Here is a 13,518-nt window from a genome sequence, read left to right as displayed (position 1 = left end):
CATTAATGCTTTGCCTGTGCTTGCGATACCCGCAAGGTTGTTTTTATCTTGTACTCAATCTAAGGATACTTAGAGTCAATACTTTCATAAGGCTTTTCTATGATTGTTTTTTAAAACGCTAGATCCTTTGAAAAATTTATTTTGCTTTACATGTTTATTTTGCAAATTTAGGGTAATGGGCTTTGTTGACTGTCTAAATTTGATGGGTCTGTAAAAATTTTGACTGTCAGGTCAATAGTCAATTCACTTTTTTGAATTGTAACTGAATGACTTTTCAAACTATGTTTTTATACATTTCAAAGAATTTGTAGTGGGCGCTGTCTTTTTCACGACTCAAAGAGTATTGGTGGAGCGTCTTTTTTATCGATAATTTGTTGAGCGATTTAAAACAGGGTGTAACCGTCAATGCCGCACGTGGAAACTAAGTCTTTTGCTCAAGAGTCTTTTGAACTGAAGAGCAGAGAGAAGTTAGAGTGATTTTGAGTTCATGCCGTTTTTTGAGAGAGCCAGAAAAGCAGGTGTGAATAAATTTTTGGTAAGTGAGCGAAATATTTTGACCACGAGCGGCTTTTTCGAAGCAATTTTTTGGTGTTCACTTTACTTTTTTGGGTAAAGTGGTTGTTCTAAACCATATTAGCAAGTAATTATGTTTGGGAGCTTTTTGAGCTTCTCAATCACATTAGAGTTTTATATGCAATCTGGAGCTATTTTGTGATGTCGCCGTGTTATTACTCTTTTCAAATTTCAGTGTCCAAAGTAATTTTGTTAGGAATTAGTTTTCTTTTAGGTTTTCATGCCCTTTTAGATTGTTTTTATCATTTGAAGATTGTTTTAGTTAAAGAAAATTTTAAATTTTGATTTGTTTTTGCTGTTTTTCAACCTTTCTTGCCTATTTACTGCTTTTCGGCCTTTCAGATTGTTGTTTAATGTTCAATTATTTATTAAGGGTTGGTTAAAAGTTATTAAACGTTTGTTGATGGCAAATTCTTCTTTGAAGTAAATAAATCAATTCTGCCGTTTTTAAAGTTTTTACTACTTTCTCAAGTTTTAAGTGTTTTCCTGTGCGTTCTGATAACGTCTTAGTGTTCAACGAAGTAGCGGAAACTTTTTAAAAGTGTGTCGGCGACACCTACTTGAGAGGCTACAATTTTTAGGGACCATTTTAAATATATTTTACAGGTTTCTTTGATTTTGTCCTCTAGTTTTTTTTCACTAAAGGTTTTTCGGCTTTTTCGAGATGAATCTCTTGTTCTGTTTTTAATTGCCTCACTCATTTTCTCAGCCAGCTATTTAAGCGGCCTTATTAAGACTCGAAGAGGCTTTATGGTTTTCTGTTTTTTTTTATAAGTGAGAGAGCAAGAAACCGGTTTCAGTGAACAAATTCGAAGAGCGGAGAAACGAGTGGTTTTTTTGTCATGCCTTCTTTTGAAACAGAGCGAGAAAATTAGTTTGAAAAAATTTTCGCTAAGCGAGCAATTTTTTTTGTTCACGTGCGGCTTTTTCAAGAGCTTTTTTGTTTTTTGAAACTTCTCTGTTGTCTAAGAGGTTATTTCAGACTAGAGTTATAGTTTTAAGGTTGTTTTGTTAGAATATCGAACTCGGAGAATTTTGGTAAATAAAAGGAGTTTTACGCTAATTTGAAGGTATTTTCAGCTAATTCTCAGGTTTTAAAGCTATTTTTTTTAGCAATTTCTGGCCTGTTATTGTATTGTTTTGCTTTTACTGGTCACTAAATGTAAGCCTAATGCTCGTTGGTAGTATCTATTACAAATAAAATACAGGTTCTTTGGTAGCAGGACACTTTTCATTTTCGCAAGATATGTTTTGATTTAGTACAGTTGAAAAGAGCAAAACAATAAAGCAACTGTTTTTTTTTCAGTCTGAAGTGGCTTTTAGTGTAACAGTTGGTCTACATATAATGTTTTCAATTTCATTTTTCCATTTTCCTGTATTCAGTATTTTTTAACGGACCGAAGGTTTTCAGGAAGAAATAAAGTTCTATGAATTGGGGATCTTTCTCGTTTTTACCCCCAATTTCTCGTTTGTACTCCCCTCAGACGCACGTGCCAAATTTTTACAATGATATACTATGGAATAACGTGTGCCTTGAAACGTGATGGGGGGTTGCTTAAAGTACTGTGGAGAGGAAGGAAAAAATCCTGAAGTTGGACTGAAAATCCTGAAAAAATTACTCCTGGACAAAAACAATTTAAATTGTCTTGTTAATATGAAAATTTTCGTCTTGCTTATCTCTTTCTAACTGACTGCTCAGCCTCTGATTTTTCCTCTAATAGAATTAGAGGTTTTCAAAACATTTTAGTGATCAGTTGAAAACGCTTTGGTTGAAAAATTCCTGATATAGCAGAGCACATTTTGTCAGCTCAAAATCATTGTCTGCTGAACGGTGATCTCGGATACTGATGTTAAGTCTACTGTTTAATAGCCGCCGTCAGCCTCTCAACGGCTATTATTTAGGCGCTCTTCTTTTTACAATTCAAAGAATTTTTCAAATGAAAGTAATTGAATTGAATTGGGGCGCTGTCTTTTTTTAAGATTTGTTCACACATTTGCATGATTTTTGAATTAAATTGGAGTAGTGATTTTGGTCACGCCGAAACAGGAAGTGGAGCGAAGAGGCAAGTGATTTTGCTGTCTGAAATGTTTTCGCTCTAATTCTAAAGTAGAATAAAGAATCGGTGTTTGAAAAAAACTAGTGGTGTTTTGTTCACATGCGGCAATTTTACTTTGATTTTTATTTTTTCGATTTTTTAGAATGGAATTTTTTCTAAATGGTTTTCCCAATCCATTCATAGTTCATTCTAGGCTTAGGTTTTTGTTTCGTATATGACTGGCATTGATTTCATTGACTTCTACTGCTTTGCGTTAAAATTTGTGTTCGTGACCTCATTTCTGCTTTTAAGTCAATTGCGTGACTTACCTCACTCAAAAAAATGACTTCTGAACTCACTTATGTAACTTTAAATTTTATGAACATTTACTAATTAAAGATCAATAGTGTGCATCTTAGTAGTTCCAAACTTATATGCCTTAATTCTTGAGTATTAGTCTTGAGTTTTTGATTTCGAAAATCAATTTTGAAAAACCTCTTTTAGGGCTTTTTTCCTTTTAGACCGTATAGGTATCATAAAAATGACAGTAAGTATCTAAGCCAAAAAAATCTTGTGGTCTACTAAAGGACTTTTGGTCAATCTGCCTATCTTGTTTCTTTAGTTGTTTCAATTCATGGAAGGCCACAAGCGTCTATCGCGGCTATTTTCCGGCAATCTGCCGGCTATGTTACAATTTTCTGGATCGGATTTTGCCCAATCCATTTATAGTTCGTTCTAGGCCTAGTTTTTTGTCTGATCCAAATTTCCCTTTCTCGCTAGTGGATTTTTGTTCACTTTTTGACTTTGATTTTGTGTTTTTTATTTGATGTGATTTTTTTGGGAATGCTTTTCCCAATTCACTCGAAGTCCGTTCTAGCTCTAGTTTTTTGCTTAGTCAATGAAAATTCTTTGAATTGTACTTCAAGACTTGTCCTGCTATGTTTTTGTTATTTCGCTTTACCTTTTGATCACGTTTTTCGTCTTACATAAGTGACGACTCTCTCGTTTGACTTCTGACTTACCTCACTCACTGTTTCAACTGAATGGTTTTTAAATCCATTCATTCAATGAATTACGCAAGATAGTGAATACAGTCAAGGTCAAAAGAGCAAAATACGGGATAAACAGATAAAGCCCAGTCATTAAGGCATTGAGAATTATGTTGTCAAAGCTTATTAGCTTTCAGTTTAGAAGCTGAAATAAGTATAGTTTTAGAATCCAACTGAAACTGCATGCTGAATTAGAACACTTTTTGACACTGAGGCTATTTTCCGGCAATCTGCCGGCTATGTTTTAATTTGCTTGATCTATTAATCGTTTTGATCATTTGGTCTCAAACAAAGTTTGTAGCAGTTATTGCCTGAACGATTTTTTGTCTGAACCATTTGACTTTTCGTTCTCAAAAACGGGATAAACAGGTAGCGCTCGGAGGGCATTAAGTTATCTTCAATCCTCACGCTTTACCGGTCACTAAGAATGTGATCGATTCACCAAAACTGTTTTGAGGAGACAATTTCATGGTGTTATTTCATCCCATGTCGCCCCCTCCCAATGCTGGCATCTCTCCCAAGCTGGGTGCTACCGAAGCCAAACCCACGCCGGTCGTTTGAGAGCAATTCGCCCGAAGTGAAACTTCTTAAAACTCTTTTTATAGCTGCCAAGCTGTAAGCTGAGCGGAGCTATATTGCGGTGCTCTTGGTTTTTTTGTTTCGTCGTCTGACGCTCTTTCTTCGTTTTACATTTGTTGACACAGCAAAGCTGAAAAATTTTCTCAATGACTTCCTCTCACTAACGGCATTTGCGCGCGTGCCGTCATTTCGCACTCTCTTTAGCAAAAAATTTTTTGCGTGATTAGAGTTTGATCACAAGTGACTTACCTCACTCAATAAAATGACTTTTGCACTTTAAAACTTAAGTTTAATTTGAGTTTGTTGAAGGTCAAAGGAACTCATATGTGCAACAAAGGTCTCCAGTAAGAGGCTTCTGCGGGATGAATTTTAACAAGCTTTATTAATTTATTGCTGAATGTTTTTTACCTAGTTTTTTGAGCGGCGTCGATTTTTTTTTCAATTTAGATCTGTATCTGTTTCTATCTCTATTATATGGTACGCAGGTCTATTCTTTCGCAGCTATTCCGGCAGTCTGCCGGCTATGTTAATCACTATGCATTTCTCCCAGATGGTCTCCTAACTTAACTATTCTATAAGTATACGGCTTTACAAATTCGACGAGGAAAGAATTTTGTAGTAATTATGTTTGTCCTGTTAGTCTTTTTATGCACTTCTTAGCACGATCGATTTTTTATCTCACCATTTGACTTAGCGAGTAACTTTTTGCCCTTGACTTAAGATTTTTTCACGATCTAAGGTGCTTATTCAGAATTTTAAGCAGCTGAACAGAAGCCGGCTACAACTGACATCTGCGTGCGGTTTGAGAGCAATTCGTCCGCCGTCAATCTTTTTTTGTTAGCAAAAAGTTTCGGTTTTGTTTAGGGCTCTGTACAGTCAGAGACCAGTACGGTAATCAGAAGTGAAACGACTTCAGATGTACAGAGTGGCAAGGCCAAGGATCTCTTGTCACGATTCGAGTCAGGTATGTTATAAATCATTATAGGATTTAGCCTTCAGACTCGCAATTAGCTTTACTGTTTTCTTGCCATAAAAACTTAAATTCTAAGCTGAAATATCAAGTATTCGTCCGTCTATCAGGTTCTTAATTCTGAGAGAATTCATAATACTACGGCTCTGAAATACGCATTATTTCTAGTAGAGGCAGTCCGTATCAAATTTAAAACCTGCCCTCATTTTTTTTGTATTACAACTCCGAGAAAATTTTGTTTCTTTTAAAGTTTCAGCATAATGAGCGTTGTCATAATTGTTCCTCATGGTATTGAGTTGGCTAATAGTTAAAAAATATTTCTCAGACTGAATAGGTAATTTTCAGGTGCCATTGAGCAAAATGAAGCAGCAAGTGCTAAGTCTGAAAAGCTAGAAATTGAGGCCTGTCTCAGCAGACCATCACCTAGCATGATGACAATGCTCTTCGAGGACCCAGCCAACTGGGCCAAAAAGAAACCAGGATCCGGTTCCTCCTCCTCACGAAGTACTACTGTAGTTCATACTAGTAGCAACAGTAGTAATAAAGTTATAACCTCCAAGCAACCGTTTGAAAGCTCACCTCACAGTAAAGACCTACCTGGTCTGAACTCTTCCCCTCTTTTAAATGCATCTTCGAACGAGTTCTATAACGTGTCTCCGCTTGACAGCTCGACCGCATCCGGTTTTTACTATAACAACGTATCAGATAGTAGTGAAGTTAATAACTCGTTTCGTTATGAGTTTAATAACAGTTCGGAGTGTGATGGTAACGTGTCCATGTTTTCTGATACGATGGCATTTAACGACTCAAACCGCTTCAATGAGTTTTCTTGTGAGAGTGATGCATCTTTTGACATTTCGTCTTTCATCGCCGGTTCTGCAGTATCATCATCCCCTCAGCACTCGGTAACTTACCAACACCAATATAAAGTTGTGACAATGAATAACCAGGGCGTCGAAGGCCAGTATGAAATCGATGAAGATGGTAGTATGTCCCCAATGTTCATGTACTCTCTTCCAACTGGAATGACTGTCCAGCATCAAAGCTCAAATTCGTCAACAACTGTTAGCAAAGGTCATCAACAGTTCTTCATGACACATGAAGACCCAGTAATGTGTGGAGGTCTGACCCCTATAATCGAGGAAGAAGGCAAGTTACACGGAGGCACCGTGCGTGTGAAGAATCGTATCCCGCCGTCACGTCACTAATAACTTTGAGTTAATCATAGTCGCTAAATGGAGTGTTGTACTAACCTCGTTTCCCGTGTACGATTTAAGGTTTATAAGTGATATAGCGCTTTCTTAAGTACTATGACAAAAATACTACTTTAATCATACCTAGTTATGAAGACGATTTATGGAATGATTTGGTACATGACAGAAGAAACTTCGAATTTTGAAGAAAGTGTCGTAAAATTTTAACCAGGCAAGTTGAGTTTGGTGATCTCAGAATACTAATAACTTAGAGTTGTTGTTGACATAATGAATTGCAGCTTTAATTTTTTGATGGTTTTGTAATTTTATGACTATAACTTTTGCTTACAGGCATCATATCACTAAATTTCTTACGGTCATTCATCGTGAGTTTTGCATGAGTTATTGGCATTTAATTGCTCTCAAACGAAGTTTGTAGCAATTATATTAGTCCTGTTGGTCTTTTTTTATGCGATTTTTATGCGATTTTGGAGACTTATACTTATACTTATGGTGTGAAGGGCGGTTCTGAGAGGTTGATGAGAAACCCCCCTTTGACCCCCATCCCCACCGCGCTGTTGCCCCCCCCCCCCCCCCCCCCAATCAGCCCCCAGTGCACCCCCCCCCCCCTCCCCGTGGCTAGCTACTGACGAAGCCAACCGCTCGCCGGTCGTTTGAGAGCAATTCGCCCGACGTTAGTCGGTTATGTTTAACTTTGTAACACCGCTCATTAATTTGCGCATAGGTTGCTGAAACTTGTAATCCAATGATTTTGTGGAAAATATCAACCATTTTGACGAAAGGCTCAAATAATCACCACAAAAGGAGTGATCGTTTTTATCGTGGTTTAGGGCAAGTGAATGAAGAGTCCGGAAAGGCGACCGCGAATGGACGCGAAAGTGCGGATGATGTAGTGAGCTCTGGATCTGCGAAGAATACGAAGGCCATGTTTGAGGAATCCGGAGGTAGTTCGCCGGTTTCGGCTCGGGAACCAAGTGAAGAAGTGGAACCAACTAAGGTACGCAATTGAGTAGTCTAAATTTTCATCTTTCTCCGATACACCAATGAGAAGTGAAAGAGTGCGAATCAGTTGAGACCTGATGATTAACAAAAGCTTTCAACAAAGTTTTGTTAAAAAATCAGCAAAAGCCGTATTTTAAGATGTCGATACTTTTTATTAGCCGCTGTCAGCCTCTCAAAGGCGCTCTTTTGTTACAAATAGAAAGATTTGGTTTGTTTGGGGGCCTGATTTTTTTAAGATCTGATCACACCCATTTTCCGACTTTCTTGTGATTTTGGTCACGCTGGAGTAAAAAGCGACGCCTGAAATTTTTCAACCAGTTTTTAAAGTAGTGAGAAGTTTGTGTTTGAGCAAAGTTGCGGGTTTCGAAAGAGTTTCAGTCCACGTGCAGTAATTTGACTTCTGTTTAATAGCCGCCTCATCTTCTCAGCCGGCCATTATAGCGCTCCTGTTTTTTTACAATTCAAAGAATTCGAATTGTATTGGGGCGCTGTCTTTTTTTAAGATCTGTTCATACATTTTCATGATTTTTGAAGTCAAATTGGAGTAGTGATTTTGGTCACACCGAAACTGCGAAAATGCCAGTGGAGCGAAAAGGGAGCGAAAATGCCAGTGGTTATGCGGCGTGAATTCTTTTCGTTCTACTTAACGTAGAGTAAGAAAACAGTGTTTGAACAAAAATTGGACAACAAAGTGGTTTTTTGTTCACATGCGGCAATTTCACTTTGATTTTCTACTGTTTTTTCGGTTTTTTGGATCGCATTCTTTTTTATATGGTTTTCCCAATCAATCCATTTATAGTTCATTATAGGCCTAGTTTTTTGTTTCAACAAAATTTCCATTTTCGCTATTGTTTTTTGTCCACATGCGGCATTTTGACATTGGTTTTCTGTTTTTTTATCTGATTTTTTTTTTAGAAATGGTTCTTCCAATTCAAACATAGTCCGTTCTATATCTAGTTTTTTTGTTTAGTCCATGAAAATTCTTTGAATTGTATGTCAGGACTCGTCCTGCTTTTTTCTTACTTGTGGAATAAAATTTTTTCGCTTTACCTTAGTTCACAGCTTGCTCAACATTTTGCGTGAAATCTTTTTTACTTGTCGAGGCTAGTTTCATTCTTCTCTCATTCTGCTAAATGTGCTCTTAGAGATCAGTTGCGATAAACCCATGAAAGTTGGATAAACCCATAAAGCCCAGTTTTAGATGCCCGTTAAGTGAACTTTGTTCTTTTAAGTCTAAGTTACCATCTCTAATGCTTATTGGTATTGATACTAGCTTCTGTATCGTCTCACTATGAAACAGGAGTATGTTCAACTACAAAATGACATCAAAATAGTTCGCACTTCAAAATTGTTTTTCTACAAAATCTTTTTTTTTCTTTATTTTCTCTTTCAATCCCAATCGTGGTTTTGGGAATCAACGGCGGCTATTTTCGGGCAATCTGCAAGGTATTTTTAATGACCTCATATTTGAGCCGGCTATTGTATCGGGGCTTATTTGAATTGAATTATTCACACGTATTCATGATTTTTGAAGTTAAATTGAAGTGATGATTTTGATTACGCCGGAATAGAAGTGGAGCGAAAAATGGAGTGGTTTTGCGGCGTAAAATTAGTGCACTCAAGTTTAAAAATAGAGTGCTAAAACGGTGTTTGAACCCAATTTCGCTTTCTTGATAGTTCTTTTTGTGTTCACTTGCAGAATTTCGAATTTGTATTTTTTTTGTTTTTTTTTATGATTCTTTTCTCATCGTTTTCCCAATCCATTGGTGGTTCGTTCTAATTGGTCCAGTTTTTAGTAAGTCAATGATTTCTTTGTGAATTATCGCTCAGGACTTTACTTGCTTTTTTTACTTCGTCGAACAAAAATTTTTTTTGCTTGCCTAAGTTTACAACTTTTCAAAGTTTTCCGTTATCTTTTCGACTTCTCCGAGGCTCGTTTCGCTTTTCTTTCAGTGTGCTCAAAATGCTTTAAAGTAGCAGGTGCTCAGCAAAACAATTGGAAATGAACAGAGTCAGTATGGAAAGACAAAATCAAAAATAGAAACGGGAGGGCTTAATCTTAGTGACCATCTCTAATGCTTATTGGTTTTGATGCTAGACCCTGTATCCTCTTGTTAGGAAACAGTAAATATGTCTAACGGAATGACATCAAAATACTTCTTACTTCTAAGTTATGTATTTACAAAAATCGTTATTTTTCAATTCTTTTGTTCTGTCTACCACAATTGGAGTTATGAGAATCAATGGAGGCTATTGTCCGGAAATCTTTCGTGTTTGTTATAATTATTTTTGCATTTCAATTATGGCGGTTCCTATGAAATGGGATAAACGTGTTCTAATGGTTCTTAGTTGCCTTTTTTGAGTCCCTCTTGACAGCTGATGGATTTTTATGACTTTGGAGTTCTTGGTTTTCAAAAAATATACGTCAAATTTAATAGCTGAGATGGCAGGATATTACTATCCGAAGGTAAGTTCTTCATTTTTTAAGTGTAATTCAGAACTTGTTCTGCTGTGTTGGTTCTTTAAGTCCTTTTACATCTTTTCTTTTCTTTTTCCATAAGAGATCACTTTCGCTTCGCGTTTGCTTCTGACTTACCTCCCTCACTATTTTAGCTGAATTGAATTGAGAACTATTTCAGCCAATTTTTCCAAATACAATCGTAGTCAAAAAGTAAATATCAAGACAAATGGGATAAGCCCAGAAAGCCGGGGGACTATGGCTGAATCTTTAAAGACTTATTGTATTAAGCTATCAAAGTTCCTTAGCAGATACAGCTAATTGGTATTGGTATTAAGCCTTTTGTCATCCAATTTAGAGGCTGAGTTAAACAAATTTATCAAATCTAATGAATATGCGAACCCAATTAGAACGTTTTGCGACACTTCAATGTTTCTGCTTATTTTTCTCTTAACTGTTTCGATCCCAACTTTGGTCAGTAGGGTCAACGGTGGATATTTTTCTGCAATCTGCCTTCTGTGCTTCGATTGGCTCTTATTGGTTTTGATGCTAGACCCTGTATCCTCTTGTTAGGAAACAGTAAATATGTCTAACGGAATGACATCAAAATACTTCTTACTTCTAAGTTATGTGTTTACAAAAATCATTATTTTTCAATTTTTTTGTTCTGTCTACCACAATTGGAGTTTTGAGAATCAATGGAGGCTATTGTCCGGCAATCTATCGTGTTTGTTATTATTATTTTTGCATTTCAATTATGGCGGTTCCTATGAAATGGGATAAACGTGTTCTAATGGTTCTTAGTTGCCTTTTTTGAGTCCCTCTTGACAGCTGATGGATTTTTATGACTTTGGAGTTCTTGGTTTTCAAAAAATATACGTCAAATTTAATAGCTGAGATGGCAGGATATTACTATCCGAAGGTAAGTTTTTCATTTTTTTAAGTGTAATTCAGAACTTGTTCTGCTGTGGTGGTTCTTTAATTCCTTTTACATCTTTTTTTTTCTTTTTCCATAAGAGATCACTTTCGCTTCGCGTTTGCTTCTGACTTACCTCCCTCATTATTTTAGCTGAATTGAATTGAGAACTATTTCAGCCAATTTTTCCAAATACAATCGTAGTCAAAAAGTAAATATCAAGACAAATGGGATAAGCCTAGAAAGCCGGGGACTATGGCTGAATGTTTAAAGACTTATTGTATTAAGCTATCAAAGTTCCTTAGCAGATACTGCTGATTGGTATTGGTATTAAGCCTTTTGTCATCCAATTTAGAGGCTGAGTTAACCAAATTTATCGAATCTAATGAATCTGCGAACCCAATTAGAGCGTTTCGCGACACTTCAATGTTTCTGCTTTCTTTCTCTTAACTGTTTCGATCCCAACTTTGGTCAGTAGGGTCAACGGCGGATTTTTTTCTGCAATCTGCCTTCTGTGCTTCGATTGGCTCTTATTGGTTTTGATGCTAGACCCTGTATCCTCTTGTTAGGAAACAGTAAATATGTCTAACGGAATGACATCAAAATACTTCTTACTTCTAAGTTATGTGTTTACAAAAATCATTATTTTTCAATTTTTTTTGTTTTGTCTACCACAATTGGAGTTATTAAAATCAATGGAGGCTATTGTCCGGCAATCTCTCGTGTTTGTTATAATTATTTTTTCATTTCAATTATGGCGATTCCTATGAAATGGGATAAACGTGTTCTAATGGTTCTAAGTTGAGTTTTTTGAGTCCCTCTTGACAGCTGATGGATTTTTATGACTTGGGAGTTCTTGGTTTTCAAAAATTATACGTCAAATTTAATAGCTGAGATGCAGGATATTACTATCCGAAGGATTTGGATTGTATTGGGGCGCTGTCTTTCTTTCAAGATCTGTTCCCTTTAGAGGCTTCTTGTTGTCAATCAGAAGTCCCTTTTGTGTATTAATTTTAGTGTATTATTTTTAGTATTAATTTTTCATTGTAGTAATAAAGTCTAAAAAGTGAATCGGTTAAATATGCGTACTACAATTTCACATACGACAATTTTACTTCTGTTTTCAAAGATACTTCTCCATAAATGCTACGAACGTTTATTGATGTGTTCTAATGCTGCACATATGCAATTGTAGGTAGCCGTCAATGGGCAGCTGAAAGTTTTTATAATCTTAATGCTTTCCTTTAAAAAAATGTTAGTGCATTTTTGAGTTTTTCCCTATATGTTGTCCAATTTATTGTCTTGTCACTTCGTATCATTGATTACATTTTTCATCGGTTTCCTAATGAACCATAAATGCCATTCATGAATTGTTTTGTTGTATAGATTTTGATTTTTATAACTTTAACTCTTTTTTCAAGAAAGATATTAATTTTTTCAGTTCTGCCGTATTTTCTGTTCTGTTTGTTGTCTTATTACATAGTTTCATTGAAAACAGATTCCATTGGCTTCTTCTGAGACATAACCGAAGTTTTTGAAGTGTTTGGTAATAGTAAATGGGTTTCATGGCCTGCATAATCTGTTCTCATAAAATTTGTTCTTTTGTTTTGTTTCTTTTAGTTTTTGCCATTTTTGTTTTTCTTTTGTCTCGTTCTTCTGTCTAGTTCTCTTCCTTCTGTCTCATTAATTACAGGTGCATTTGGTTTTCTAATGAAAAGTAAGTCAATCTGTGTAAGGTAGTGAGCTGATTTCTATGGCTTTGACACTTTGTTTTCATAAAAGGTTAATGACTTTTTAAGGTGTACCCGTATTTGTTCTATTTGTTAACTAAGGTTGCTGATGACAGGTCGCATCGACCTTCATAGGCGGCCAAAATGGAAGCAGTTTTCCTTTCAGATTTGAGCTAGTTGCTTTTTTATTCGTTATTCGATACGCTTCGTTTTTATCTTTCATTCTGTCGTAACGATTGTCACTTTGTTCCCGCGTGGACAAAGTAACATGATAAAGAGATGACATGATTTTTTTCTCTGATTTTTGTTTTGTGAAGGATTCTATTACGTGAATTTATTTTAAAAAGATTGATTGTAGATAGTCAGGTAATTAAGTTTTTCAATTTTTTAAGTGTAATTCAGAACTTGTTCTGCTGTGGTTCTTTAAGTCCTTTTACATCTTTTCTTTTCTTTTTCCATAAGAGATCACTTTCGCTTCGCGTTTGCTTCTGACTTACCTCCCTCACTATTTTAGCTGAATTGAATTGAGAACTATTTCAGCCGATTTTCCCAAATACAATCGTAGTCAAAAAGTAAATATCAAGACAAATGGGATAAGCCCAGAAAGCCCGAGTACTATGGCTGAATGTTTAAAGACTAATTGTATTAAGCTATCAAAGTTCCTAAGCAGATACTGCGAATTGGTATTGGTATTAAGCCTTTTGTCATCCAATTTAGAGGCTGAGTTAACCAAATTTATCGAATCTAATGAATATGCGAACCCAATTAGAACGTTTTGCGACACTTCAATGTTTCTGCTTATTTTTCTCTTAACTGTTTCGATCCCAACTTCGGTCAGTAGGGTCAACGGCGGATATTTTTCTGCAATCTGTCTTCTGTGCTTCGATTGGCTCTAATATAAATCATCTTTGGAGGACTCATCAGGCATGTTATCATCGATGTAAAATGTCAACTCCAGTAAAGAATAACTTAAACTTGATAAATTACTTAC

At 36.0% G+C, this 13,518-nt stretch overlaps 1 protein-coding gene across 1 annotated transcript in view; it reads left to right on the top strand.

The window, feature by feature from the left end:
• Positions 1 to 13,518, top strand: part of LOC142346191 (uncharacterized) — a 332,292-nt gene that overhangs the window by 305,199 nt on the left and 13,575 nt on the right. Inside the window, exons 14-16 of the mRNA XM_075398701.1 lie at positions 5,102 to 5,201; positions 5,553 to 6,356; positions 7,252 to 7,418. Of these exons, the coding sequence (XP_075254816.1) occupies positions 5,102 to 5,201; positions 5,553 to 6,356; positions 7,252 to 7,418 (1,071 nt within the window). The remainder of the gene's footprint in view (positions 1 to 5,101; positions 5,202 to 5,552; positions 6,357 to 7,251; positions 7,419 to 13,518) is intronic.

This window comes from Convolutriloba macropyga, chromosome 9 (genome assembly GCF_964194025.1).
Source record: "Convolutriloba macropyga chromosome 9, txConMacr16.3, whole genome shotgun sequence".
Lineage (NCBI taxonomy): Eukaryota > Metazoa > Xenacoelomorpha > Acoela > Convolutidae > Convolutriloba > Convolutriloba macropyga.
The sequence above is the reverse complement of the archived record's forward strand: the minus strand, read 5'-3'. Positions and strand labels throughout refer to the sequence as shown.